This window comes from Mus caroli, unplaced genomic scaffold, assembly GCF_978045245.1.
Source record: "Mus caroli unplaced genomic scaffold, Mus_caroli_1 scaffold_3, whole genome shotgun sequence".
NCBI classification, from domain to species: Eukaryota; Metazoa; Chordata; class Mammalia; order Rodentia; family Muridae; genus Mus; species Mus caroli.
The window spans coordinates 61,857,664-61,885,585 of NW_028227258.1; the positions used below are offsets into that span (position 1 = coordinate 61,857,664).

At 41.9% G+C, this 27,922-nt stretch overlaps 1 protein-coding gene across 3 annotated transcripts; it reads left to right on the forward strand.

The window, feature by feature from the left end:
• The first annotated feature begins 13,859 nt into the window (after positions 1-13,859).
• On the forward strand, positions 13,860-27,058 carry LOC110291292 (3 beta-hydroxysteroid dehydrogenase/Delta 5-->4-isomerase type 6). 3 transcript variants are annotated; one of them, XM_021158352.2, is made up of 4 exons: positions 13,860-14,004; positions 15,640-15,722; positions 25,044-25,131; positions 26,245-27,058. In XM_021158352.2, the coding sequence occupies exons 1-4, from the start codon at positions 13,860-13,862 to the stop codon at positions 27,054-27,056; spliced, it is 1,128 nt and encodes a 375-aa protein (XP_021014011.2). In that variant the 3' UTR covers positions 27,057-27,058. The 3 variants fall into 3 exon arrangements, with proteins under 3 accessions (XP_021014011.2, XP_021014012.2, XP_021014014.2); XM_021158353.2 differs by lacking the exons at positions 13,860-14,004; positions 15,640-15,722 and adding an exon at positions 21,857-22,001 and having other exon boundaries at positions 24,967-25,131; XM_021158355.2 differs by lacking the exons at positions 13,860-14,004; positions 15,640-15,722; positions 25,044-25,131 and adding an exon at positions 21,857-22,001.
• Positions 27,059-27,922: the final 864 nt, after the last annotated feature.

Below are 27,922 nucleotides of genomic sequence, written 5' to 3' on the forward strand. Positions count from 1 at the left end.
ATTGTTAAATCTTTATGGCACATGAGGACATCGTCCATGTAATGGATCAAAAGTAGGGAAGGAAACTAGTTTCTTATAGGTTCAAGGGCTAATTGAACATATAATTGGCACATAGTGGGGCTATTGGCCATGCCTTGAGGCAGAACCTTCCACTGAAATCTCTTATCTGGTTCAAGATGATTAATAGCTGGTATAGTAAATGCAAACCTCTGTCTTGTGGGCACAAGGGGATGGAAAAGAAACAATCCTTAATATCTATAATTATTATCTTCCATTGCTTAGGTAAAGTGGAAAGCAAAGGTAGCCCTCGTTAAACCGAGCCAAATAAACAAATTTGTACATTAATGGCTCTCAAATCATGGAGAAGTCTCCATTTTCCCAATTTTTTCTTTATCACAAAAATAGGAGTATTCCATGGTGAAGTAGAGGGTTCTAAGTGACCAAGCTGCAATTGTTCATTAACCAACTTAGTGGCAGCTCCCAATTTTTCAGAGGATAGAGGCCATTGAGGAACCCATATGGCTTTCTCTGTGAGCCAGGGTATAGGCATAGAATCCTCAATGGCCCCTAGGTAAAACCCAGGCCCTGCCTTCCTATATTACTTTCTTGTGGGACCGGTTCTAATCTTCCTTGTTGTTTTCTTCCTAATCCCTTCCCTTCCTTGTAACCCATTCTCTTCATAATCCCAACAGCTTGTTGAGAATACTAATTGGTCAATGTTAGTCCTAAGCCCTGTAAGATGTCCCTTCCCCAAAGATTAACAGGAGGAGGGAGGACATAAGGAATGAACCTTCTTGATTGGCCTTCTGGAGCATGCCAGATCAAGGAGCATGAGCTGATAGTGGGGCTGGCCTCATACCCTAGTCCTTGTAAGGAATGGGATGATTGAGTGACAGGCCATGCTTAGGCCACCAACTAGAGGAGATAATGCTATTGTCTGCCCCTGTATCTAAAATGCCTTTAAAGGTTTTTCCTTCTATTAGTAATTCCAAGGATGGTCTGGAATCAAGCTTCATGACCAGATAGGCTGAATCAGTACCAGAGGAGCCAAACTTCCTGGTTCCTCGAAGGAGGCCAGAAGAGGGAAATCGATGGTGTAAGCTTGGCAGAACTACTAGTTGAGCAATCCTGTCTCCTGCTGAAATAGAAAAAACACCCTGAGAACAGGAGCAGAGAACTTGAAGTTCTCCCTCATAATCTTGATCTACAACTCCAGGATGAACAACAAGTCCTTTCATTGTTAAAGAAGAGCGGCCAAGAATCAGTCCCCTACTTCCTGCTGGTAGGGGTCCCTTAAAATCTGTAGGTATGGGTTGTATGCCCATCTGTGGCATTAGCATGAATCAGGTGGTGGAACACAGATCCAATCCTGCTGAGCCCTGTGTTGCTCTACAGATGGAGGCATCCGCCTTTTGTTCATTGGAGTCCCATATGTTTTGGGGCCCTGAGACCTGGGGACCTGAAGCCCGTTTTTTGAACTGTTCTCACCTTGAGGCTGCAGCAGCCTGCCTTTAATATCCCTAACTGAGTGACACTCATTGGACCAATGATATCCTTTCCCACACTTAGTACACAGTCCTGGTGCTTTCCTTTTTGTGAGGGCCTGACACTCCCTTTTTAGATGTCCTGGTTTACCACAGTTATAACAGACCTTACAGTCTGAGGTGGTCGGATGTCTCTGTCCTTGCAAAATAGCGGCCACTAGCCCTGCATTAGTTAGGGGGCCTCCGAGCTCACGGCACACCCTCAACCAGTCCTGTAGTACTTTATCCTTTCTAGGTGTAATTGCTATTCTACATTCTTGTGTGGCCTGCTCATAAACAAGCTGTTCTATTAATGGCATGGCTTGCTCTTGGTCTCCAAAAATTCTTCCTGCTGCCTCAGTCATCATGGCCAAAAAGTCCGAGAATGGCTCCTGAGGACCTTGTATGATCTTTGTCAAATGTCCCCCAGATTCTCCCTTCTTTGAGAGTGCCTTCCAAGCCTTAATGGCAGCAGCTGAGATCTGAGCATATGCTCCCCAATTATAACCTGTCTGATTGGCAGCATACTGTCCTTGTCCTGTCAATAGATCAAATGTCCAATTTCTTTGATCCCCCTCCACAGCAGCATTGATTTTAGCCTGCACTTGGGAGGCATCATACCATAAGGCTTTCCACTCCATATATTGACCCATGCTAGTGAGGGCTGCCTTCATTGTGGTCTGCCAGTCTCCCGGGGTCAAGGCTAAAGTTTCAAGTCTTTCAACTTGAGATACGGTAAAATTAGCACTGACCACATAATTACGTACAGACTCGGCAAGTTCCTTTATCTGAATGTACTCCACGGGTGCATGTACGCGTCCCCCTTCAGCACCCTCAAAGACCAGAAATGCCTGATGTAGTTTTTTCTGTTCCTCTCTAGAAAGGAAAGAATCAGAATAGAAATTCTCCACATAAGGTGGAGGAGCACTAGGACCAGAAAGCTGAGAGGCAGCCTGCCCTGTGCCTCCAGTAAATTTTAGTTTCTTCTCAGATCTCTTCACTCGCTTTTCATCTGGATGGTATTTTTCTTCTTCATAGCGAGCTGCCTCATTTTCTAACTCCTCTTCCTCAGAGGGGCTAAGCTCATCTGTTTCTGAACTATCAAGCCCCAAAGCCTCTAACTCCTTTACCAGATAAAGGCTTTTCTTTTTCAAGGCTTTCTCCTCCTTTCCCTGTTTCTCTCCCAGGGCGTCCTTTCCCCTATCTCTCGCTTCCTCAGATCCAAGGTCCTTGGAAAGGCCTCTTTTCTTAGGTGCACCTTTCCTTCTTAGAGCTCCTAATCTTTCACCTCGCTCTGTTTCTGACATGCTGTCCTGTAACTCCTTTAATGCCCCCTGTCCTGCTATTACTGTCGGGCAGCATTTCTCATCCTCTAGGCATGATTTCACCAGTTTCCATAATGCCATGGTCCCTACCTTTAATTTCCCATTCTGTTGTTCCCTAACTAAGTCTCCCCTTAATTTCTCCCAGGAGGCGAGGGTTAACGACCCTGAACACACGTACCAAGGTGCTACACGATCGACCTCTTTAACAAAACATTCCAAGGTTTTTGTAGAAACTTTTAGCTCGCACTGCTTTAAGACAGACTGCAGCGCTGTAATCACTGAATGTGAGGCTCCCATATTGTTCCTTTATCTACAGGAGGGGCTTAAATACAGGAAAGGCACTGCGGCTTATCTATGTCTGCCTGACTGTGCCTGGCTGTGGTCAATAATCAACAGCACCACTGATGTAAACAAAATGAAACCAACAGAAAAAGAATGAACACTACCAAAAGGAGAACAAAAGCCTCCACCTCACCTTCTAATGGGGGAGAGAGATGAGAGAGATCAAGACCAAACATGCGTCTCAGAGCTTACCTTGTCCTGAAGTTCTGAATCCACCCCGTGACCAGGGGGTTTCCTTGGTGAGGCGTTTTTCTCCCGGTTTTTGGCACCAAAATTTCCTGCCCTATTGTCTCACCAGCAAGAACTCACACAGAACACCAGGATCCTTCTTCAGCAAAGCGTTTATTATATCTTAAAGAGGAAGACACAGAGCTCCAAAAGGGGGCTGCTTAAAAACACCCTAGCATGGCACGTCCACGCCTGATTGGTCACTTACCCATGATCTCATTGGCACGCCCCAGAGTGGGCAAAGACTTGGCACAAACACACTCTTGCACATGCGCACACAGCTTATTTCCTGAAAAGAGGTTGAGCTGGCACAGCGGAAGCCGGCGCCATCTTGTGATGGTGAATGTTATTGCGGCTCTCCACAGAAGACATCCACACAACAATAAAGGAAAATACAAAAAAACAAAAAACTCCTATCTCAAAGTATTCAAGGAATCCAGGACACAACGAAAAGACCAAACCTGAGAATAATAGGTATAGAAGAGACTGAAGATTCCCAACTCAAAGGGCCAGCAAACAAACATCTTCAACAACATTATAGAAGAAAACTTTCCTAACCTAAAGAAAGAAATGCCCATAAACTTTAAAAAAGCCTACAGAACACCAAACAGACGGGGCCACAAATGAGATTCCTTTCGTTGTATAATAATTAAAATACCAAATGCACAGAACAAAGAAAGAATATTGAAAGCAGTAAGGGAAAAAAAGGTAAAGCAACATATAATGGCAGACCAATCAGGATTACACTAGACTTCTGAACAGAGACTACAAAAGCAAGAAGATCTTGGGCAGATGTCAAACAGACATTAAGAGAAAAAATGCCAGCCCAGACTACTATATTCAACAAAATTCTTAATTATCATGGATGGAAAAACCAAAGTATTCCAAGACAAAACCAAATTAAATAATATTGTTCCACTAATCCATCCCTACAGAAGATAATAGAAGTAAAAGTCCAACACAAGGAGGGAAACTATACCCAAGAAAAAGCAAGAAATTAAACTTTTCACACTAACGCCAAAGAAGAGAAACACACAAACATAATTGCACCTCTAACAACAAAAATAACAAGAAGCTATGATCATTGGTCCCTAATATCTCTCAATATGAATGGACTCAGTTCCCCAATAAAAATACATAGGTTAACAGACTGGATATATAAACAAGATCAAGCACTCTGCTGCATACAGGAAACACACCTTAGAGTCAAAGACAGACATTCCCTCAAAGTAAAAGGATGTGAAAAAATTCCAAACAAATGGTCCCAAGAAACAAGCTGGAGTAGCCATTCTAATAACCATAAAAGTAGACTTTCAACCAAAAGTTATAAAAAAAAATGAAGAAGGACACTACATACTTATCAAAGGAAAAATCCACCAGGACCAAAGTTCAATTCTGAATATCTATGCCCCAAATGCAAGGGCACCCACATTTGTAAAAGAAACATTAATAAAGCTCAAAACACACCTTGAACTTCACACAATAATAGTAGGAGATTTCAACACCCCTTTTCCACCAATGGATAGATCATGGAAACAGAAATGAAACAGGAATGCAGTAAAACTAAAAGAAGTTATGAACCAAATGGACTTAACAGATATCTTCAGAACATTTTACCTTAAAACAAAAGACTATACCTTCTTCTCAGCACCTCGTGGTACTATCTCAAAAACTGACCACATACTCAGAACAAACCTCAACAGATACAAGACCATTAAATTAATCCCATGTATTCTATCTGACCACCTAGGACTAAGGTTGGTCTTCAATAGCAACAAAAACAATAGAAAGCACACATATATGTGAAAGCTGGACAACTATCTACTCAATGATAACTTGATCAGGGAAGAAATAAAGAAATTATGGACTTTTTAGAATTCAGTAAAAATAAAGGCACAGCATATACAAAGTTATGGGACATAATGAAAGCAGTGCTAAGAGGAAAACTCATAGCTCTGAGTGCCTCTATAAATAAATTGGAGAGATCATAAACTAGCAGCTTAACAACCCATCTGAAAGCTCTAGAACAAAAAGAAGTAAATACACCCAAGAGGAGTAGGCTACAGGAAATAGTCAAACTCAGGGCTGAAATCAACCAAGTAAAAACAAAAAGAACTGTAAAAAGAATTCAACAAAACTAGGAGCTGTTTCTTTGAGAAAATCAACAAGATAGATAAACCCTTAGACAGACTAACCAGAGGGCACAGAGACAGTATCAAAATTAACAAAATCAGGAATGAAAATGGAGAGACATAACAACAAAAACCAAGGGAATTCAAAATATAATCGCTTCCTACTACAAAAGTCTATACTCAACAAACCTGAAAAACCTGGATAAGATAGATGATTTTCTATATAGATACAAGGTACCGATGTTAAATCAGGAGCAGATAAATCATCTAAACAGCTCCATAAACCCCAAGGAAATAAAAGTAGTCATTAAAAGTTTCCCAACCAAGAAAAGTCCAGGGACAGATAGTTTTAGTGAAGAATTCTATCAGACTTTCAAAGAAGGTAAAAGGCCACTATTCCTCAAACTACTCCATGAAACAGTAAGAGAAGGTACACTACCCAATTCATTCTATGAAGCCACAGTTACACTGGTACCTATACCACACAAAGACCAAACAAAGAAAGAGAACTACAGTCCAATTTTCCTTACGAATATTGATGCAAAAATACTTAATAAAATTCTCGCAAGCTGTACCCAAGAACATTTCAAAATAATCATCTAACTTTATCAAGTAGGCTTCATCCAAGAGATGCAAGAATGGTTCAGTATTTGGAAATTCATCAACATAATCCTCTATATAAACAAACATAGAAAAAACACATGATCATCTCATTGGATATGGAAAAAGCCTTTGTCAAAATACAGCATCCATTCATGTAAAAAGTTTTGGAGAGGGGTTCTTTCCGGTCAGCGCCAGCCCAGCGCCACCTTGGGCACAAACTTGGCAGATGGTCCCATGGTTCCCAGAGGAATTTCTATACTGCAGGCACCCTAGCACACTGAGGACCTAAGAATCACTGAGGAAAGGGCTCTGGCCCCTGGTCTCAGGTGAGAGCGCCATCTTTTATCCCTGGTCTCTCAGAGACTAGTCCTAGCAGGAGAGCACAAGGACCACAGAAGCAACAGAGCTTCTTGGACATGGTCTCTTTGGGCCTTCATCCTTAGCCAGGAGGCAGAGTTGAGACCCAGACCTTTGGGCACCTTCCCTGCAACAGGAGAGCTTGCCTGCAGAGAGAGATTTGACCACTGTGGCTCAGGAGAGAGTTGGACTCCCAGGAGTACTGACAGAGGCTAGCAGAATCACAGGAGGAACAAACTCCAGCCAGAGACAGCTAGAACATCTAACACCAGAGATTTCCAGATGGCCAAAGGCAAATGTAAGATGGGATGGCAGGCTTCCGACCCTGTCTCCTGGATCCCTGGCCTCTGTCGAAGTTACTGCCCCCACAGCTCCCACAGGAGAGGCATGTCTATCAGCCTGGTTGGAACAGCACCAAACCCTCCCACATGCAAAAAATGTTTCCCCAAACTCTCAGTCCAAGCCAATGAGAGGTACCTGCTGTCAAACCCTGTCTCTAGTTGCATCATTATTGGGAGGAGAGGCCCTTGGTCTTGTGAAGATTATATGCCCCAGTATAAGAGAATGCCAGAACCAGCAAGTGGGATTGGGTAGGTTGTGTAGCAGGGCGGGGGGGGGGGGGGTTATAGGGGACTTTTGGGATAGCATTTGAAATGTAAATGAAGAAAACATCTAATAAAAAAGTGTAATCCACAAAAAAAAAAGGTTTGGAGAGTTCACAAATTCAAGGTACATACCTGAATATAATGAAAGCAATATACAATATACAGCAATCCAAGAGCCAACATCAAACTAAATGGGGAGAAACTCAATGCAATCCCATTAAAATCAGAGACAAGACAAGGCTGCCCACTCTCTCCCTACCTATGCAATATAATAATCAAAGTCCTAGAAAGAGCAATTAGGAAACAAAACAGATCATAGGGATACAAATTGGAAGGGAGGAAATCAAGATATCACTATTTGCAGATGCTATGATAGTATACAGAAGCAACCCCGAAAAAAAATCTCCCAGAGAGATACTACAGCTAATAAGCAACTTCGGCAAAGTTGCTGGATACAAAATCAGCTCAAACAAATCAGTAGCCTTCCCCCATTCAAAGGATAAAAGGAATGAGAAAGAAATTAGGGAAACAACACCCTTCATAATAGTCACAAATAACATAAAATAACTTGGTGTGACTCTAACCAAGTAAGTGAAAGGTCTGTATGACAAGAACTTCAAATCCCTATAGAAAAAAAAATTGAATAAGACCTCAGAAGATGGAAAGATCTCCCATGCTCATAGATTGAGAGGATTAATATAGTAAAAATGGCCATCTTACTAAAGTAATCTACAGATTTAGTGCAATCCCCATCAAAATTCTAACTCAATTCTTCATAGAGTAAGAAAGAGCAATTCTCAAATTCTTCTGGAATAGCAAAAAACACAGGCTATCTTCTGGACATATACCCAAGAGAGGTATTGTGGGATCCTCCAGTAGTACTAAACACCCATGGAAGGAGTTACAGAGACAAAGTTTGGAGCTGAGATGAAAGGTGGACCATCTAGAGACTGCCACACCCAGGGATTCATCTCATAATCAGCCTCCAAATGCTGACACCATTGCATATGCCAGCAAGATTTTGCTGAAAGGATCCTGATATAGCTGTCTCTTATGAGGCTATGCCAGTGTCTGGCAAACACAGAAGTGGATGCTTACAGTCCGCTATTGGATGGAACAGAGGGCCCACAAGGAGCTAGAGAAAGTACCCAAAGAGCCAAAGGGGTCTGCAACCCTATAAGTGGAACAACAATATGAACTAATCAGTACCTCTAGGGCTCATGTCTCTAGCTGCATATGTAGCAGAAGATGGCCTAGTCGGCCATCATTGGGAAGAAAGGCCTCTTGGTCTTGCAAACTTTATATGCCTCAGTACAGGGGAACACCAGGGCCAAGAAGTGGGAGTGGGTAGGGGAGTGGAGGGGAGGGTATGGCGGACTTTTGGGATAGCATTTGAAATGTAAATGAAGAAAATACCCAATAATAATAATAATAAAACACAGGATAGTGAAAGATACTCTCAACAATAAAAGAACTTCTGGGGGAATCAATATCCTTGACCTCAAGCAGTATTACCAATCAATAGTGATTAAAACTGCATAGTATTGGTACAGAAACAGCGAAGTAGATTAATGTAATAGAATTGAAGACCCAGAAATGAACCCATACACCTATGGTCACTTGATCTTTGGCAAAGAAGCTAACACCGTCCAGTGGAAAAAGGTCAGCATTTTCAGTAAATGGTACTGGTTCTACTGGTAGTCTGTATGTACAAGAATGAAAATTGATCCATACCTATCTCCTTGCACAAAGCTCAAGTTCAAGTGGATCAAAGACCTCCACATAAAACCTACACTGGACCTAATAGGAGAGAAAGTGGGGAAGAGCCTCAAATACAGGGAAAATTTCCTGAACAGAACACCAATGGCTTATGCTTTAAGAGCAACAATCCATAAATGGGACCTCATAGCTTTGAAAAGCAGGGGACACTATCAGCAGGACAAAACAGCAACCCCAGATTGGGAAAATATCTTTACCAACCATACATCGTATACAGGGCTAATATACAGACTATACAAAAAACTCAAGAAGGTAGACTCCAGAGAACCAAATAACCCTATTAAAAAGTGGAGTGCAGAGCTAAATAGAGAACTCTCAACTGATGAATCTTGAATGCCAGAGAAACACTAAAAGAAATGTTCAGCATCTTTTGTTATAAGGAAAATGCAAATCAAGACAACTCTGAGATTCTACCTCACACCAGTCAGAATAGGTAAAATAAAAAATGCAGGTGACAGCAGATGTTGTTGAGGATGTGGAAAAAGAAAAACACTCCTTCATTGCTGGTGGGATGGCATGCTAGTAAAACCACGTTGGAAATCAGTCTGGCAATTAATTCCTGTGAAAATTGGAAGTAGTTCTACTTGAAGACCCAGTTATACCACTCCTGGGCATATACCCAAAAGATACTCCATCATAAAACAAGATCACATGCTCCACTATGTTCATGGCAGCCTTATTTATAATAGCCTGAAGCTAGAAAGAACCCAGATGTCCCTCAACAGCAGAATGGATACATACAGAAAATCTGGTACATATACCAGATGGAGTATGTAGCAGCGATTAAAAACATTGACTTCATGAAATTCACAGGCAAATGGATGGAACTAGAAAATATCATCCTGAGTGAGGTAACCCAGACACAAAATAACACACATGGTACATACTCACTAATAAGTGGATATTAGCCCAAAAGCTCACAATGCCTATAATATAAGCTACAGACCACAGAGAGAGTAGAAAGAAGGAAGATCAGGGAATGGATGCTTCAGTCCTGCATAGAGGGGGGAACAGGACAATTGTGGGAGGTGAAAGGAAAGGGGGACAAATGAGGGAGAAAGGAGGAGGAGGAAATAAGGGTGGCAGTATCAGAAACTGGAGGAGATATGAGAGTGCTACAAAGGGTCAGAAGATTGAATAAAAATGGGTAGTAGAGAGGATGAGGAACTGGTAATAGCCGCTTGATGGTCCCAGACACCAGAGAAACATGAGGCTCCCAGGACCCAATGTGATTTTTTTGCTGTAATGTGCAGAGAAGGGGGAGATAAAAACCTGTGGATACCACCTCCAGTAAATAGGCATGGCCCCTGGTAGAGGGATGGGGCCATCTACCCATCTTAAAGTCTTTTAACCCAGAAATGTTTCTGTTCAAAGGAAGAATAGGGACCAAAAAAAAAAATGAACAGAGAATGTAGGAAGGCCAACTGGGAAAGGCCTCACCTGGGGATAAACCATGTTTGCAGACACCAAACCCAACACTGTTGCCATGGTCAAGGGATTCTTGAAGACAAGAACCAAGAGTGGCAGTTCCTGGGGAGGTTTGGCCAGCAACTGACCAATGAAGATGGCAATACTTGGAGCTAACTATCAGACTGAACTCAGGGAACATGGTGTGGGTGCTGGCAGAAGGACTGGAGGAGCAGAGGGGTATTGCTACAACAAAGGCTGGCTTGACTACACAGTTCTCCCAAAGTATAGAAAACCAACCAAGGAGTGTATCTGGAGGGATCCATGGCACTAGATATATAGATAGCAGATACATGGCCTTGCTGAACAGCAATGGGAGGGTAGGCCCTTGGTCCTGGGGAGATCTGATGCCCCAGAGTAGGGGGATGCTGGAGCAGTGAGGTGGGAAAATGTGGGAGATGGGGGAGCACTCTCATATAGGCAAAAGTTAGGGGGAGGATAGAGGTGGAATAGGGGGTTGGTAAATGGGATAACCAGGAAGTGGGATATCATTTGAGATATAAATGAATGGAATGATTAATAAAAGAAAAATGAAAAGAATATATGTACACACATACATAAATATATACTATACATACATAGCTTTCAGTGACAGTGTTTCATTGAAGCGATAAAAACCTTAAGACAGTGTGTTATGTTTATGTTCCACTTACAGCTGAGGTCTCCACAGACTCTTTCTTACTTCAGTTTGGTCAGGAGTAAATTTCTGTTTTGTTGTCCACTGCACAAAAACCTTCTCTCAATATGATTGAGGGCTGCACTCATCAATGGGTATAAAGATATGAGGTATGTATTTAAAGAGCAGTTTGTATTTACATCTCTCTCTGTGTGTGTGTGTGTGTGTGTGTGTGTGTGTGTGTGTGTGTGTGTGTGTGTGAATTTGTCACTTTACTCAGGGCAATGCCTCTCCTCCCAAGAACCACCACAGATTGCCAAATAAAATTTGGTCAGAGGCATCCCAAGGACCCACAAAATTGTACAAACTACTGCCATTGTTCTTGCCCATTGAAACTTAGGGTAAGAAATCATTGCTGAAGATACAACATGGTCATAGGAAGTGGACAAATTAAGGTAGCACTATCCAAGAAGCTTCCTTCCTGCTGGCTAGATTTCATAAACCAGAAGGTGCCATGAAAGCTACAGGGAAAAAGAAAACATCAACCTTTTTATACAGGGGTGAATGATGTAAGCTACAATAAAAACCAGCTAAGAAAAAGATGCCTGTGGATGCAATATAACCACAAATGTTATGGGAGAAACCGAAAACTTTTTGGCTGGATATAAGGAAGCCTCCACTAGGAAATGCATGCCTAGTACCATGGATAGGGAGCTCATAGGTTTGGTGGGGGTACTTACTACTGTTACATTGCTAGATGGATATAGTATCAAACTGCTTTCTAAATATATATCGGTATACCCATGGATGAGTACAACCCTCAGTCCTCATCAGACAAGGCTCTTTGTGTACTGGACAGCAAAGCAGAAATTCACAAGTGGTAAAGTGAAGAAAATAAGAATCTGTAATCCACAGCTGTAAGTGGGACATCTATACAACATACTGACTGAAGGTTTCTACTGCTGAGGTGAAACACCATGACGAAAAGCATGTTGGGGAAGAAAGGGTTTATTTGGCTTGTACATCCACATCCCTGTACATCAACAAAGGAAGTCAGGCCAGGAACAGTGAAGAAACCTGGAGGTAGAGCTGATGTAGAAACCATCTTCCCATGCCTCGAAGAACACTGTGGAAGAGGTCACTGAAAGATTCTAAGAGCCTGAGGTCAATAAGGACCAAGCCAAAGAGTCTTCTGGACAAGGCAAGACATCTGCATAAAAAACCTACCCAAGATTAAGTCAGTTAGCATTCCAGCTTGGAAGAGGGGGGGCTAAGAGCCCTTACTCCTGGCTGAGTCTCTTCATATTTTTATTCTCATTACATCCCAATGGCAGCCTCCTCTCTCTTCTATTCCCAGTAGACCTTCACAAATACTTACACCTATCACTAAATCCCTTCCCCTCAGAGAAGGAGAAGCCTCTGCTCCCTTGGGTACCATCCCACCCTGGAACATCAAGTCTCATCAGGAATAAGCATCTCCTTTCCCACTGAGACCTAACCAGTCAGTCCAGGTAGGGGAAGGGGATCCAATGGCAGGCAATAGAGTCAGAGACAGCCCTTGTTCCACTTGTTAGAGGACCCACATGAAGACTAAGCTACAATCTGCTATAAATGGGTAGGGGGCCTAGCTCCAGCCCCTGAATGCTCTTTGGTTGGTGGTTCAGTTTTTGTGAGCCCCTATGGGCCCAGGTTAGTTGATCCCTTGCATCTTCTCATAGTGTCCTTGACCCTTCTGTATCCTGATATCCTTCCCTAACTTTTCCACATGACTCTATGAGCACCTCCTGATGTTTGGCTCTGGGTCTCTGCATCTGTTTCCAACCTATGCTGGATGAAGCCTCTCAGGAGACAGTTATACTAGGTTTCTGTGTATAAGCTTAGCAGAGCATTGTTAACAGTGTTAAGGCTGGTTATCTTACATGGGATGGGTCTCAAGTAGTAAAGTTGGGCCTCCAGGAAAGCAGGTCTGCACTTGTACTTTCTAATAAAGTCTATAAATGTATAACTATTTGTGTGATTTCATTTCTTGGTAAAGTACATTAAAGAAAATTTTAGCATACAAATTAAAAATATTTTTAATAATAAAGAGATCATATTTTAAAAATCTCAATAAATACTGATATGAATTGTAGATTTTCATAGAATAAATTCAAAGTCTGGTAAAATTTTCATATAATTATTTTTAGATTCAATCTTGTAAAGTTCTTCCAATTCTCTTTTTCATTTTGTTTTGTTTATTTTTAGGGACAAGTTCTCAGTATATAGCACTGGGCATTCAGGAACTTACAATGTAGACCAGGCTGGCCATGAACTCATCTGGCTCTGCCTTCAGAGGGCTGGGATTATAAGCAGGCATTGTCATAACCCTCACATTTTTCTAACTCTTTAGTATTTTTGTATCTACCGCTCCTTTATACATTGGCAATAATACTGTAAGAAGTGCACATGTCCAAACAAAACAGTCTTTATCACAGTGTCGCCTTGAAGCTGCTTTTTATTCCTCTGTCACAGATAAAGGACATAATGTCTATCAATCACTAGGGAAGGAGGGACCACAGAAAAGAGTAAATAATGACCACCAGGCAAGCATTTGTCAAGATTTGATGAGTCAGAAGTCCAGCGATTAAAACTATAGTCCTGATCTGAGGGCTGAGGATACCAGCATCCAGACTATCCCATCTGACTTTTAACAATTTAACAGGTTAGATTTTATTTTATTTTAGTTCCTGTGGCAGTGGTCACAGTGTGTTAGCAAAAATTGGGTAGAGTGAATCCAAGGGATTACTGGAAAACTGTTTTCATTGGGCCTTTATTTTCTAGCTCTCTTCAGGGTCACCCTACATCACACCTGCTCCCACTGTGATCTGTTTCCTGTGTTGACCATGCCTGGATGGGGCTACCTGGAAACAGGAGCAGGAGGATTCCTGGGCCAGAGGATCATCAAGATATTGATGCAAGAGAACGAACTGCAGGAGGTAAAAGCTCTGGACAAAGTCTTCAGGTCAGAAACCAAAAAGAAATTCTCCAGTAATTGAGCCAGGGTCTGTTTGTGTGACTATTGGGAATGCTGACTGAGCATTGGAAGGGATCTTGTTTAGAAAATATGGATGTGCACTTGGAACTTAAGGCTTCTCCATGCTTGAACACATCTGGAAGATTCATGATCACACAACATAAAATTCACCACAGTTGTAGGGTTAGAGTCTGTCTTGTATCTGATCTAGAGATGGTGGCCACAGACCCAGCTGCTAGATCTCCAGACCCCGTATTTCTTCCCATCTGGCAATCTCACAGTTGTGTTCTTCCTGTAATGTAATATCAGTATATACTTGTCTAGTGCTCTGCAGCATTAGCAAGGATGCTGGATTGGAGGCCTCTGCAGAGGGTCTCTGTCTTTTCTACTTGGTTGCTTGTTCCTTTTATTGTGTGGTTTGGCAGAGGGAAGTCATTGAACAGTCTACCCCATGGAGTTAAAATAAAGAGTGAAATCAGTGAGAGAAAGAGAGACAGAGAGTGGTAAAGAGTGAGAAACTGAGTCAGACAACATACACTGAGCATTTTAGTGAGCTGAGTCAGGGGAGGGCCACAGATGCTTCACCTCCATTCTCCAACGTCATTCCCCTCTGACCTTCATCTTCACAAAGGAAATGACAGAGCCTGGCATTCTTCTTTGCTGACATTGCTGCTCCTGAGGCAGGAGCAAGCTCTGGAATGACAGTGCAGCTTCTTAGCAGCAATATCTTCACACCCTCTAGATAACCCTTCAGGACCCTTAGAAAATGATGTTTAGCTATGAGGACAGTGACAGAGACTAGAGGGACTGTGTCACATTGCTCCTTTCATGAGATAATTTTTCTGACTACGTGATTACCAGTCTCATGCTATGGATTCTATAGAAGCTAAAGATACTTATGAATCGCCTTCCCCAGCTTCCTGTCTGCAACATGGGTCTCTTAAGAGATGACTTGTATGCAGCATCAGTGGATGCTTCTGATAGCTGATGTATGCTGAAAGATCGTTCTCTCATAGAGGGTCTATTTCCATCTCTGTAATTCAGCTAACTCTTCATTTGTTCTCAGCACAGACCCAGAAAATATCAAGACCTTTCAGGGACAGGGCTGAAATGTCCATCTTTGTGTCTCCCTCTTCTGAATCTTTTCACTAGAATTCTGGAGGACACAATCTGGTTAGCATGTTCATTATCCAGATTTCTCCTATGCCTTCACAACTTATAACCTCAGGTTGATGCCACAGCTTCCCAAGACAGAACTCCAGTGTTGCTTCTTCTTCAAATCCACACATGATTTCCCCATTACCTATCAATTAAATATGCTTTTCCCTCCTTATACGTGAATGCCACCACCTCTTCAGTTGCTTTTTGGAATGTAGGAATTTCCCATAACTCTCTGTTTATGTATAAAGCAGAAATCTCACTGCTCAGACACATTTTTCTACAAAGGGATGGGAAGGATATATATGTTTCCTCCTTCCCTAAAAACACTACATTCTGATTTTTGAGTGTTTATGCTTCCTTCTGTAGAAAGGTGCCCTTCCCATTGTCTTCTTACCATTACTGCCCTTGAAGGCCTAGGTAATTGACACCTGTGTCAGGAAATTTCCACCCATGCAGAAAGTTTCCCAAAGACATGCTTGTGTCCACAGAGCTGCAGACAAAGGCCAAGGTGACAGTGTTGGAAGGAGACATTCTGGATGCCCAGTGCCTGAGGAGAGCCTGCCAGGGCATCGCTTGTAATCCACACTGCTGCTGTCATTGATGTCTCAGGTCTTGTACCCAAGCAGACTATCCTAGATGTCAGTCTGAAAGGTACAGTACCTGAAGAAAATATGGAGCCCATAGGAAAATGATAATGGAAGAACAGGTAGTGGGTGACCCCTGCTTTGGAACATTTTCTGTGCTCACTCACTCTCTGATAGTATGGCCCTCAGTCTCAATATTTCTGTAAAATATCATTGTATTTTCATTTTGTGTCTTCATGAATATCTGTGTAACATTGGTATGATGGGACCAGAACAGGGCATCAGATCCCTGGAACTGGAGTTACAGGTGCATGTGAGAGCCCTCTCTGAGGAGCTTTTGAGAGTTGGTAAAGGAACATTTTCTCTTTAGATTACCGGTGTCAAATTATTGACTCTCAATGAGGATTTGTCCTCTGAAACTGCTTCAAAGCTGAGCATAGGTCTTGGGGTCCTAGCTGGTACTGTTGATCTTCCATAAAGAGGTAGGGCTCTAAAACCTAGAATGTTGGTGGGGAGTGATTTGGAGAGAAGAGGAAATGACCATCACAAGAGATCAGAGGCTAGCCTGTAACATACTTTGGAGTTCAAGATCTCAGATATGTGAAACAGGTTTCAGTGTTGATGGTAATAGTTGGTATCCCAAAGATAATAGCATAATACTTTACAATATGGAGTTATAATTATATGAAAATTTTAATCAAAGAAGATATCAAGCGACAAAAGCACAAAAATACGTGTGCTGTCTAGTTTTTATGTCAGTGTGACACAAGCAAAGATCATGTGCATATAAAAGGAATCTGAATTGAGAAACGCCTCCTTGCAGTTGGCCTGAAGGCAAGTCTGGAGGGCATTCTATTGACTGATAATTAATGTGAGAGGGCTCAGCTCACTGTGATTCGTATGGGTGGTATAAGAAAGTAGTTCAAACAAGCCATGAGGAGCATGACAATAACTCTCTTCCATTACTGATCTATTTGAGTTCCTGCCTTGATTTCTTTCAGGAATAAATTATGATGTGGAGTTGTAAGCTGAAATAAATCCTCTCCTCACCAATTTGGTTTTGGTCATGGAGTTTTATCACAGCCACATAAACTCTAACTAGGACACAAAGTATCCAAACCCATCAGGACAAGTTACTCAGAACTGTTCTATACAGAAAGCCTTTTGAGTTTTTAAAGGAACAAACTTAGTCACTGTGGGGTCAGGGACTAACAATGTACAGTAGAATAAGAACAGTAAAAAAATGCTGCTGGAGATGATGGACAGCCACAGCCAAACAAGGATTGTGAAAATTGGCAGTGTGCCTGTTGTAAACAACAATACCACCCACCCACCCAAACAAACGAACAAAACCTACCCCTTCAGAAGAGAAGAAATTAGAAAGAGCCTGTTGTATCACAGAAGGTATGGATTAGCTTGCTTTCCAGAAGATCCTCTGAGGCAAGAGACAGCAATTAGAACAGACAAATCTAGATAGGATCTATTAGTGTCAAAGGTCCATAGTGTAGGAGTTAAGGGAAACAGTTTGAAGTCTGTGTAAAGGGTAGGCAGGGTATATTGAATCTGGATGAATGACAGCTGTGATGAAGGTTGTGTGTGTGTGTGGGGGGGGGCAGTATCTGACAGAGAGTAATACTCACATTTACTCGGAGCCAGGCAAAATTAGTTTTGATCTTGAAACAGAGCATGCTGAAAAGAATTTATGGCAGTGGAGAAAGAATTTTCTTGCAGTAAAGGGGAAGCATAAAGGTCACTGAGACACTTCCCAGGAGGACAATTTTAAAAGCAGAAGCTCTGTGTCATAGGTTTTTTTAGTTGATTATCTATAGTTGGTCTCGGAGGTTTCCTTTAAAGGGAAAGTATGTGCACTTAGTTGGCTTAGTGCTCTGGTAGGACTCTCTTACAGCTCCCTCTGGTCATTTTCTGGAAAGTAATGCTGACCCCTGTCCAGGTGAAACTCATGATAGTAGCATTTGACAGCCACTTGATTAGTCAGTAATGCCTACTAAAGTCCCTTTTAAACTGACTAAAACCAGTCAGTCTATTGACTCTCCTATATTTTTTTAGGTCCCCTGACTGAATGAGGTCAATCTGGAAACCCCAATAAGGGGCTGTAGAACCTGTTTCACAATTTCATAACTGCTTGATTTGGGGTATTATTCTTTCCTGTTGAGTGTTCAAGACCAAATAGGCTTCCAGTAGTTAACCTCTTAGAATGATAATTCATCCAAAGCTGGAGGGGTGGTCTGACTGACCTTCAAGAACAAAGGCATTGGCCTTCTTCTTTGTCCTTATTTAGACATCTACACTCAGGCTTTAGAAGACTCAGTGAACTTTGACAAATCTCCAAATGCAGGTGAGAAGGACTTTGTTAGAACTTTTATGTAAATTTATGAGAAAATTAGATGAAAAAAAAAGGTGTTAAGATAGTCATTTTTGTTAGGTATTGTGGGGTTTGATGCTAATTTTGCTTTATTCTTGAGAGTTTCATATTTGTATACATGAAGTATGATAATATCCATCCTTCAAACCACCCCAAACAGTCCCTCTCCCAATGTCCCCCTAACATCCCTTCACCACTGCCAGCATTCCCTCTCCCAACTGCACTCTGTTTTTGGATATTGACCATGTGAATGAGTGTGGAACATTTGAGGACAAGACATCTACCAGTGGTCATGGTCACACATTCAAAATTAAATATCCATCTAATAACTTTCCGCTGCTCTAAAATGTGCCTGAAATGTAAAAGAGGGTTTTCACAAGGTAGGTATTATCCTGAACTTGACAAAGAAGGCAATCAAGGAAACCAAGCACACAGGGCAGTGCACAGACCATAATCTCACTCTCTTGGAGTCTAGCGCGCCCTTCCCCTCTGTTGTATGTCTCCCAGTCAGCAGAAACACAGCTAGCTGTAGCCCTGGGTCAGGTTCCTCACCTTGTGACCTCAACAGCACTCCACCTGGCTCTGTTCACTCTCAACCCGCTAAAAATAAAGATCTGATTGTCACTATTAAAAAATATTTCAAAGGTGGATTGATCTGTAGTTAAATATATAAAATTAGTTATCATAGGTCAAGTAGAGAGGCTCCCCACAGACTTATGGGGACCTGTTACTACAAAAATGTCTTAGCTTCATTTTAAGTTAATCAAATCTATTTTCTTTGTATCTTTTCTGTTTAGGATGATCTTTAGGTTGTAGGACAGGATGTTCTCTTTAGCTCAGGAGGAGTCTTTCCCCCGAAAGAAGACCCCCCCCAACCTGGTCCTGACATAGGAAACACCTAATTATGGTTGCCTTTTATGTTAGTTTGCCACAAGGAGACTAACTCAAAGTGTCCTGATCACATTAACAGATGTGGGAAGGCCCACCCCATTGTGGGTGGAACCCTCTGGTAGCAGCCAAGATAAAAAGTCCTGTCCAGCAAGAACATCTGACACCGTGCTGGCTTTGCTTTCCCCTCTCATCTGAGTTGACTGGCAGTGCTGCTGCTGCTGCTGCTGCTGCTGCTGCTGCTGCTGCTGCTGCTGCTGCTGCTGCTACTACTACTACTACTACTGCTTCTTCTTCTGCTGCTGCTGGTTCCTTTGCAGAGATCAGAACCAGCCATTCCAAGCTTGTATCACCGTGGACTAGGGACCAGCTGGGATACAGAAACCATCCTTCCACAGTTCTAGCTCCAGATTGGGACTGTTGACACACCACTCCCTGTGGCTGAGTAAGTTCGGTTTGTCTCCTCGACATGGGTCCCATAGCCATCATGGGACTACTGCAGCTGATGAGTCATTTACCCTTCAGGACCAAGTAACCACTAGTTTCTGAACTGTGATTTAGCTGTTCTTACTATTTTTAAAGCCAATTTAGTACATACTGATTATATATACTTTCTTTTCTATTCTACTAGTGACCCCTGACTAAAACACATCAACTCACTAGCTAGCTATACTATTCTATTGCTAACCACCAAGCATGCTACTTATAAATAGTATTGTCCAATGCATTGTCCACAGGCATTTTGTAACCAGAAATTCTTCGCTAAAGTCCTAGACTCAGGCAGCCATCCTCACATGTAAAGAAACAAGTAATGGCTAAAGGCAGAGGAGAAAAAAATACTTCAATAAGACCCTGGGAAGAAGAAAACCAGATAGAAATATTCTGTTAACACACCCTCTCCAGTCCATTTTCATGGTACTGATGTGAGCTTACTCTAAACTGAGGAAGAAGTATTCTAGTGCACAGGAACAAACAAGCTAATAATAAGACAGGGAGTGAAACATTCCATTGCTTTGTCATTGTTAGAGAGGATACCTGGCATGAGAGTCTTAAGGATTAAGAGCTCTGGATCAGACTGGTGTGAGATAGAGCTCAGAATACTACAGGTTTGAACTGAAGCCCCAATCCTCACCAGCTCTCCAAAGACAACTACACAAGAACTATGGGAATTATCTCTATATCTTTTGATCACCAAAATGTACTTCATTAAAGGAAAAAAAAAACAAGAAAAGAAATGGTGGCAACAGGAAGATGTGAAGTTCAGAAATTCTGTCATATATTCAAGTGCATGTGTGTGTGTGTAAACGTATTTAAGAGTGTGACATTTTGCATCTCACATCCCTGGAAAGGTCAACTCCTAACCCAACAAGCTATGGTCTGAGGAGCAGAATTCAAGCAACTGAAAGTGCTAGGCTATGGACAGAGCCCATGGAAACTATTTTCAGAATTTCTGGGAATCTATGGTGAAGTAGATGGTAATGGGGCTAACAGTGGATGCTGCTATATTGGCTACTGGTACAGATAGGCCACCAGTTCTACAAGCTGAAGCTTCTCCTACTATTGTATGGGAGAGGATTTACTTATTACACTAGCAGTGGTCCATGCGATCTAGATGGGCAAGTGCTGCAACTAATATCCCTTCCAAATGTGAAAATGTTTGAGTGTTGATGAATTGAGAGAAAAGGGGAGCCCCTGAGAAAACAGAAGGGAATAAATGGGCTCTAATTTGAGGGGATCTTATTACAAATCCATAGCTCCAACAAGGCTAGAGTACAACACAATATTATTTTATAGTCCAATTATACCATATTCCTGACATGAGAGTGTATGCTTGCCAAAACCTTGAGGAAGTGTAGTGGCCAACTCCCTTGAAAGACATATTCAGATAATATGAAGCACTTAATAAAGGTTAAATGGATTCTTATTGACTGATTAGATTTTTCAATTATGTGTCTTTTTGACATGATAGATTTTTGAAAAAAAAAAAAAAAGAACAAACAGGCTTTGGCTTTTGATACCATCATTGAAATGTGCTTTTTCCTTTGTAGTACACGACTTGAATCTCATTCCAAATGGGCCGTTTTGTAGTACACGACTTGAATCTCATTCCAAATGGGCCGTGGCTACCAAATGGCTTCTGTCCTACAACCTCTTGGAAGAAATGATTGAGGAATTACAAAAGACAGGACTTATTGGGCCACCTATTTAGTCAGATTGCATTTGGACACTCTGTGTCCTATCATGTTTCAACAGAATAGTATGTGGTTCAAGCATGCCTATAAATGGTGTATAAAAAACAGATCCCCAGTGACAGGTTCCCTGTGTTCTAGATCATTAAATCTGTAGAACTTTCTGGAGGGTGGTATATTATCCAAGAGCATAGTAACCTCAAGGCCATCCTTTATGTCTTACTTCATGACTGCCCTCATCAACCACCCCCCAACACACATACACACTTAATACCCAACAAATTTATGTAACCATTTCTGTGGGTTCCAGGAGTTGCTTATGGAACTTGATGATTCCTGGTAAAGATATATTGAGCACTAATTTCTAACCATTTCTTCAGAAGCACAGGTGAAATAACCCAGGCTTGTGACAGGCATTTAGGTAAAGGACAAATGTTGTGAAACAGCCACACTCCATGAGTGGACAGTTTCTTGGTACACATTGGAATACATCGATTTCTGTTGTGGACAATTTTTCCCCTGTCTCCTGATCTGTGCTATGGGAGGTTTGAAGGAGAAACTGGGTTTGGGAAAATCACCAGATCTCTCTCTCTCTCTAGCCATCTCCAGGGCCACTATACATTAACCTCATACCAACTGTGATCTGCTTCCTGTGTTGACCATGCCTGGGTGGAGCTGCCTGGTGACTGGAGCAGGAGGGTTTTTGGGAGAGAGGATTGTCCAGTTATTGATGCAGGAGAAAGATCTGGAGGAGATCAGGGTCCTGGACAAGTTCTTCAGACCAGAAGCCAGGGAGCAATTCTTCAGTAAGTGAACGTGAGAATTTGCCACATGACTGTGTGGCCAACACAGCCTGCATATGGAATGGAATCCTCCCTTGTCTGATAAACAAAAGATACTTGCACTCATAACACTTCTGCATGTCCACATTGGTCAAAAGGAAACATGCCACATAGCAAAAAGACAGTTTGGGAGAGACAGAGTTTAGACTGGGAAGTTCTCTCTCTCTTTCCTGTAGCTCCTTTATGTGGACTTGCCAGTTGTTAGGTAATATACATAAAGACTGTTAAGCTGGGGCCTCAGCACTAGCGCGCTCTCTCTCTTCTAGCTCTCTCTATTTTCTAATGGCTATTTATCTAATTGCTTGTTTTGTGCTTGTTTGCTTTTTTGTGGGGAGTGGCTTTCATTTACCATCTTAAATAGAAGTAAAATGAAAAAGAAAGAAAATACATGAAAAGGATTGAAATATAAGGAGACAGAGAGAGGGATGGGTGTAGGAACAACAGACAGAAAGACACAGAGAAGCGGATTGAGAAAGTGGATTTCTGAGCATTAGGTCATACCGAGGAACCTATGCAAAGCCACCATGAGCAGGACTGTCCATACATTTCATGAACTGTTCTTATTTATTTGTCCCCACTCCTCACTAGAGTTTATCAGTACAATAAAATTGCAGAATTGACTGGTTCAAGCCAATAACCTTTTGCTAATTTGTTATTCTGGGCAAAACTGAACCAACAGATTTTGAAATAAATTTTACCAACTATTGGAAACCTCAGGTTATTAAAATAACTTTGCAGGGAAAGAAGGAAAGGTCACTCACCTGAACAGCAAGGACTTTAAGTTGGAAAAAGAAAAATGACTCTAGCAGTGCCCTGTGATTAATGAGCAGAACAGGTCAAGCTAGAAGCTCCTCACTTAAGCTCCAGTATTTTGTCCAGGTGTCATCTCTTGACTCCAGAGTCTTCATTCCAATTGTCTGTATGTGGCCAAAGCTTGTTCTTTGCCCTCTCCACAGCTTCAAGGGAAAATGTACATTACCTAGGGATATGCACTGCACAAAGAGCCCTCTATAGCCCTCTGGGACAACACCCACCCTCTGCATCTTGTCTCTGACCTCTTCCAGCATCAGTTCTCTCCTCTATCAGCTTAAGTGTTGCTTCCAGAAAGCAATATTAACACACAGCCAATTCTATTAGAATCCTGATGTCTCAGCAATTTCAAACAGTCAAAGCATAATCTGGAGGAATATCTCCACAATGGGTATGCATAGAAAAGGCATAAACATAAACATAAGAGGCCTAAACATAAGAGTGAAGATTCCTAGAAGTGTCCTTTCCCTGCCAGGCTAAGTGGTTTCACACCATGGTGACAACTCATTTGTTGTGGGTAAGCTTTCTGGAATGTAGTTAATGTTTCTAGGGTCTATTTCTGAAGATGGAGATAAACAAGTGCAGGAGTTAACTGGCCTCCCCAAATGTCACAGATAGATGAACAAACTAAATGGGAGCCCAAGAAGTCCAGCTTCAGCCTCTGTATTCTTCCCACCCAGTGTGTGGCAGAGTTTCTCTGGGTCTCTTTCTGACACAACTCAGATGACAGCACCATCCCATGATGATGTTGTGCAAATATCTGTCACATCCAGATGTCTTAGATAAGGGTGCTGCTGTGGTCCACCAGGAAACCCTCTACCGGTCTTGTCCTTGGATCTCAGAGTCCTCAAATAACTCATGGATGAGACTGTTTCACTACAGGTCTGGATTCCTCCTCTCTCATCACAGCAACATTCATGAACCAATCTATTTAAAACAGTACATCTCAAACTGTGAGTTATCCAAGTGTCTCCTTGGACAGCATTTCACAGAGACAGCATATCAGATATTTACATTATAATTTGAAATAGCAGCAAAATTAATTATGAAAGAGCAATAGAATTAATTTTCTGGTTGGTGGTCACCACGACATTAAGAACAGTATTGAAGGGTTGCAGCATTAGGAAGGGTGAGAACCACTGGTTTTCAACATTAGTAGCAAGAGAGAAGAAAGGGTTGGGTAGATAGGATAATGATCACAGTATTCAATCCTCAGACAGGTACCTAATTTCTTCTGAGCTGTTGTTTGTGCCTCTCTCTAATTCAGGTCCTTCCTGGAGTTGCATGGCAGAAGGAGGGAGCCTAGATAAGGCATACTTAGTAGAGAATTGGGATCAAGCAATTGTATTTGTTTCTTCCAATTCTATGAGTTTCACCAACCTTTCTCACTGTTTGGCATCATGAGAAATTTCAGTTCAGTTGCATGATCTTTGTCTTTGAAAAATTGATTCCAAGCAATGCCAAATAATGGATTAATAGCACAGGTTGGAGGAGAGAACAAGTGAGATATAATCAGTGGGTGTAGTCATAACTGTGTGCCAAGATTTCTTGAGATTCACTTTCCTCATTTATTATATAGGGCTCAGAGGACCAGTCTCCATGAAGTGTGGGAATGAAGGAAAAAAGGAAGGATGGAAGGGAGGGAGGGAGGGAGGAAGGGAAGGAAGGAAGGGAAGGAAGGAAGGAAGGAAGGAAGGAAGGAAGGAAGGAAGGAAGGAAGGAAGGAAGGAAGGAAGGAAGGAAAGTCTTGAAGCTGTGTGAGAATTAAGAAGCACCACCAGTGTGTCTTCCTTCTCTGCTGCCACTGCTGGGAATGGATTTCTCATCAAAACCCTGGGACAGATGCTTTGATTGCTAATCCCACTTCTAGCCAGCTCTCAATTACCACCTTCGTCACTTTGATGAATGAGTCAACTTCCCACTTACTCTCTTGAACATTTGACTGCTTGTTTATCTGATTTGTTTTCCGCAGGGGGAAAGAATATTTGCCTCTCTTTCCATATGCCAGGCTTCCTCTTCAACATTTTTCCCACTATGTCATTTTTTGATAATGTATGTAACTAGTATCTGTATATAGCCCACAAAGAAAATTCTCAATGACCTGCCTTGTGTTCCACAGACATAGGGACAAACATCAAGGTGACAGTGTTGGAAGGAGACATTCTTGACACCCAGTACCTGAGGATTGCCTGCCAGGGCATCTCTGTTGTCATCCACACTGCTGCTGTCATTGATGTCACAGGTGTCATTCCCAGGCAGACCATCCTAGATGTCAATCTGAAAGGTAATGTATTTGGAGAGAACAAGGTGAAAATAGGGCAGTTAAAAATGTCCATACAACCAGGAAGGGATGCTTTTGCATGGAATACCTTCCATACTATGAGTCTAATGCCTCTGCTCACTAGATCCAGCTGGTAGAGCACAGTGCTAATCCATGGCCAAGGCCCAACAGGTAGAAAGTAAGTAACCTAGGATTTGAGGTCTCTCCTCGATGCCAGGGAGACTGGACTCCAACTGCAAGCAATTGACAACCCCAGATCCATCACCTCATGTTAGCCAGATCTAGACCTTGCAAGTGCCTGCTTTTCATGCTGCTAGTTCTGCTACAGCTTTTGGGACTCACCACATTCTGCCATTATAAAAATGCCCAACGGGAGGTACACAGATTCTTTTAGTTCTTTGCCAAGATCATCATATAAGGTCACTCAGTGCTGGTTTCCAGAATGAAAACTAGAAGGAATATTTATTATCTTTACTTTATATACCTGAGTAAATGAAGTCATAAATAGAACCAAAAATGCTATAATATTGTGCATACAATTAGGAACACAATCTTATCTCTATGTCTTCCCAAATTCAATAGCCATTTGTCCCCTTCATGCTAGTCTCATCAAATAACATAAACCAAACAATAAAATAAAAACAAACTATTCTTATGAATTGTCTATGTAACATGTATATCACCAGTAAACAAAGATCCTTGAATCTGAACGATGTTAAAACTTCTATAATTTCTGTTCATAATCTAAAAAATAATCTTTGGTTAAGTATATTTAAAAACATGCATGTTATATATATATAAAACTACACTTATCTCATAGACATGTCAGGAATGAATTACTGAGATTCTTTACATGACTTTTAAAGTTAAAAAATGAAAAACACCCAGTCAAACACAAGCAAGTACACACTCACAGTGCTGGGAACACAAAAGCCAAGACATAATTGCTCTATGGATTCCATTTGTAGTCCACTGGCAATATCATGGTAGCTGACAGTGTAGTTAAAGAAGATGCACCTTAAGAGTGAAGAGGTTGTTGGGTTTGGGGATGAAAATGAGCACAAAGCTCTGCACATGGTGAACCTCAGACACTAACAGTGTGTTGTCTGTGATTAGGTACCCAGAACTTATTGGAAGCCTGTATCCAAGCCAGTGTGCCAGCCTTCATCTTTTCCAGCTCAGTTGATGTTGCAGGGCCCAACTCGTACAAAGACATTGTCCTGAATGGCCACGAGGATGAGCATCGTGAAAGTGCATGGTCTGACCCATACCCATACAGCAAAAAGATGGCTGAGAAGGCAGTGCTGGCAGCCAATGGGAGCATGCTGAAAAATGGTGGCACTTTGCATACTTGTGCATTAAGGCCCATGTACATTTATGGAGAGAGAAGTCGATTCATTTCTAACACAATAATTACAGCCCTCAAAAATAAGAATATTCTGGGTTGTACAGGCAAATTCTCTACAGCCAACCCAGTATATGTGGGTAATGTGGCCTGGGCACACATTCTGGCTGCCAGGGGCCTTCGAGACCCCAAGAAGTCACCAAATATCCAAGGAGAGTTCTACTACATCTCAGATGACACCCCTCACCAAAGCTATGATGATTTAAGTTACACCCTGAGCAAGGAGTGGGGCTTCTGCCTTGATTCCAACTGGAGCCTTCCTGTGCCCTTACTGTACTGGCTTGCCTTCCTGCTGGAAACTGTGAGCTTCCTGCTGAGTCCAATCTACAGGTATATACCTCCCTTTAACCGCCACTTGGTCACACTGTCAAATAGCACATTCACTTTCTCCTACAAGAAAGCTCAGCGAGATCTGGGCTATGAGCCACTAGTCAGCTGGGAGAAAGCCAAACAGAAAACCTCAGAGTGGATCGGGACACTAGTGATGAAGCACAGGGAGACCCTGGACACAAAGTCTCAGTGATGGGAAGAGGGTAGAGACATGGCTCTGGGTGTAACCAGGTCCTCCAGTAAGGGCAAAAGCACAACACATGTGCTACTGCTTTTTTTTTGACACAGAGGCCAATTTAATGCCTTAATCAAGTCATCAAAGTCTTGCCAGTCACTGAACTAGCCATAAGCCTTCTTTCTGAAGTACCTCCCCAAAGACACACAGGCATCTGTGCCCCAGCTCCTGGGTCCAAGCCTCTCAGCACCTCTTGTACCTCAGTGCTCTCTCCATTATTTTCTCTTCCCATTCAAAGCATGTATAGCCTTCAGAAAATTCTGCTTGCTTTATGAAGCTCAATGAAAGAAACAATAAATTTTTGTCAATACCTCATCTGTGGATTGTGTTTTTCTTTAAGTAAACAACTATATGTCCCTGTTTCGTAAGATAATTTTATGCTAAAATCAAAATGGGATCATGGATCTGAGGTGCACTGAGGTTAAATCAGAAACAGATGCAGATGTGAGACAATTTCCAACGTATTGTCCTTCCAGTGTGCACCAGATGACTAGAATGGATTACTCTATTTTGTGTACTAGACACCATGACAGAAGGAATGTTACAGAATTTCTTCCAGAGATTCCCCTCTCTGCTCAGTCCACAAGGGGGTGCCATCCAAAAGAACATTCTCAGAGTTACACATTTTCTCACAGCTAAATCTTCAGATGTCTGTTTGATGATTTTTGTTATATTTTTTCCATAAAATTATAGCACTGGTATAAGAAAGGTGGAGAGGAAGTAAAAATGGTCCTCTCCCTAGTCTACACAGGAATATAAACAAACCCACTCGCCTTTACAAGCTACTCCATCTTAGCTTTCTTTGTGTAAAGCACAGATAATGG

What these genes read in the sequence shown, in the direction of transcription:
- LOC110291292 (XM_021158352.2), top strand. Translation starts at nt 13,860, where the DNA reads ATGCCTGGATGGGGCTACCTGGAAACAGGAGCAGGAGGATTCCTGGGC. An exon ending in AACCAAAAAGAAATTCTCCA is followed by an intron (nt 14,005 to 15,639) that starts GTAATTGAGCCA and finishes TTGTGTCCACAG; the next exon opens with AGCTGCAGACAAAGGCCAAG. An exon ending in GGAGAGCCTGCCAGGGCATC is followed by an intron (nt 15,723 to 25,043) that starts GCTTGTAATCCA and finishes ATTGCCTGCCAG; the next exon opens with GGCATCTCTGTTGTCATCCA.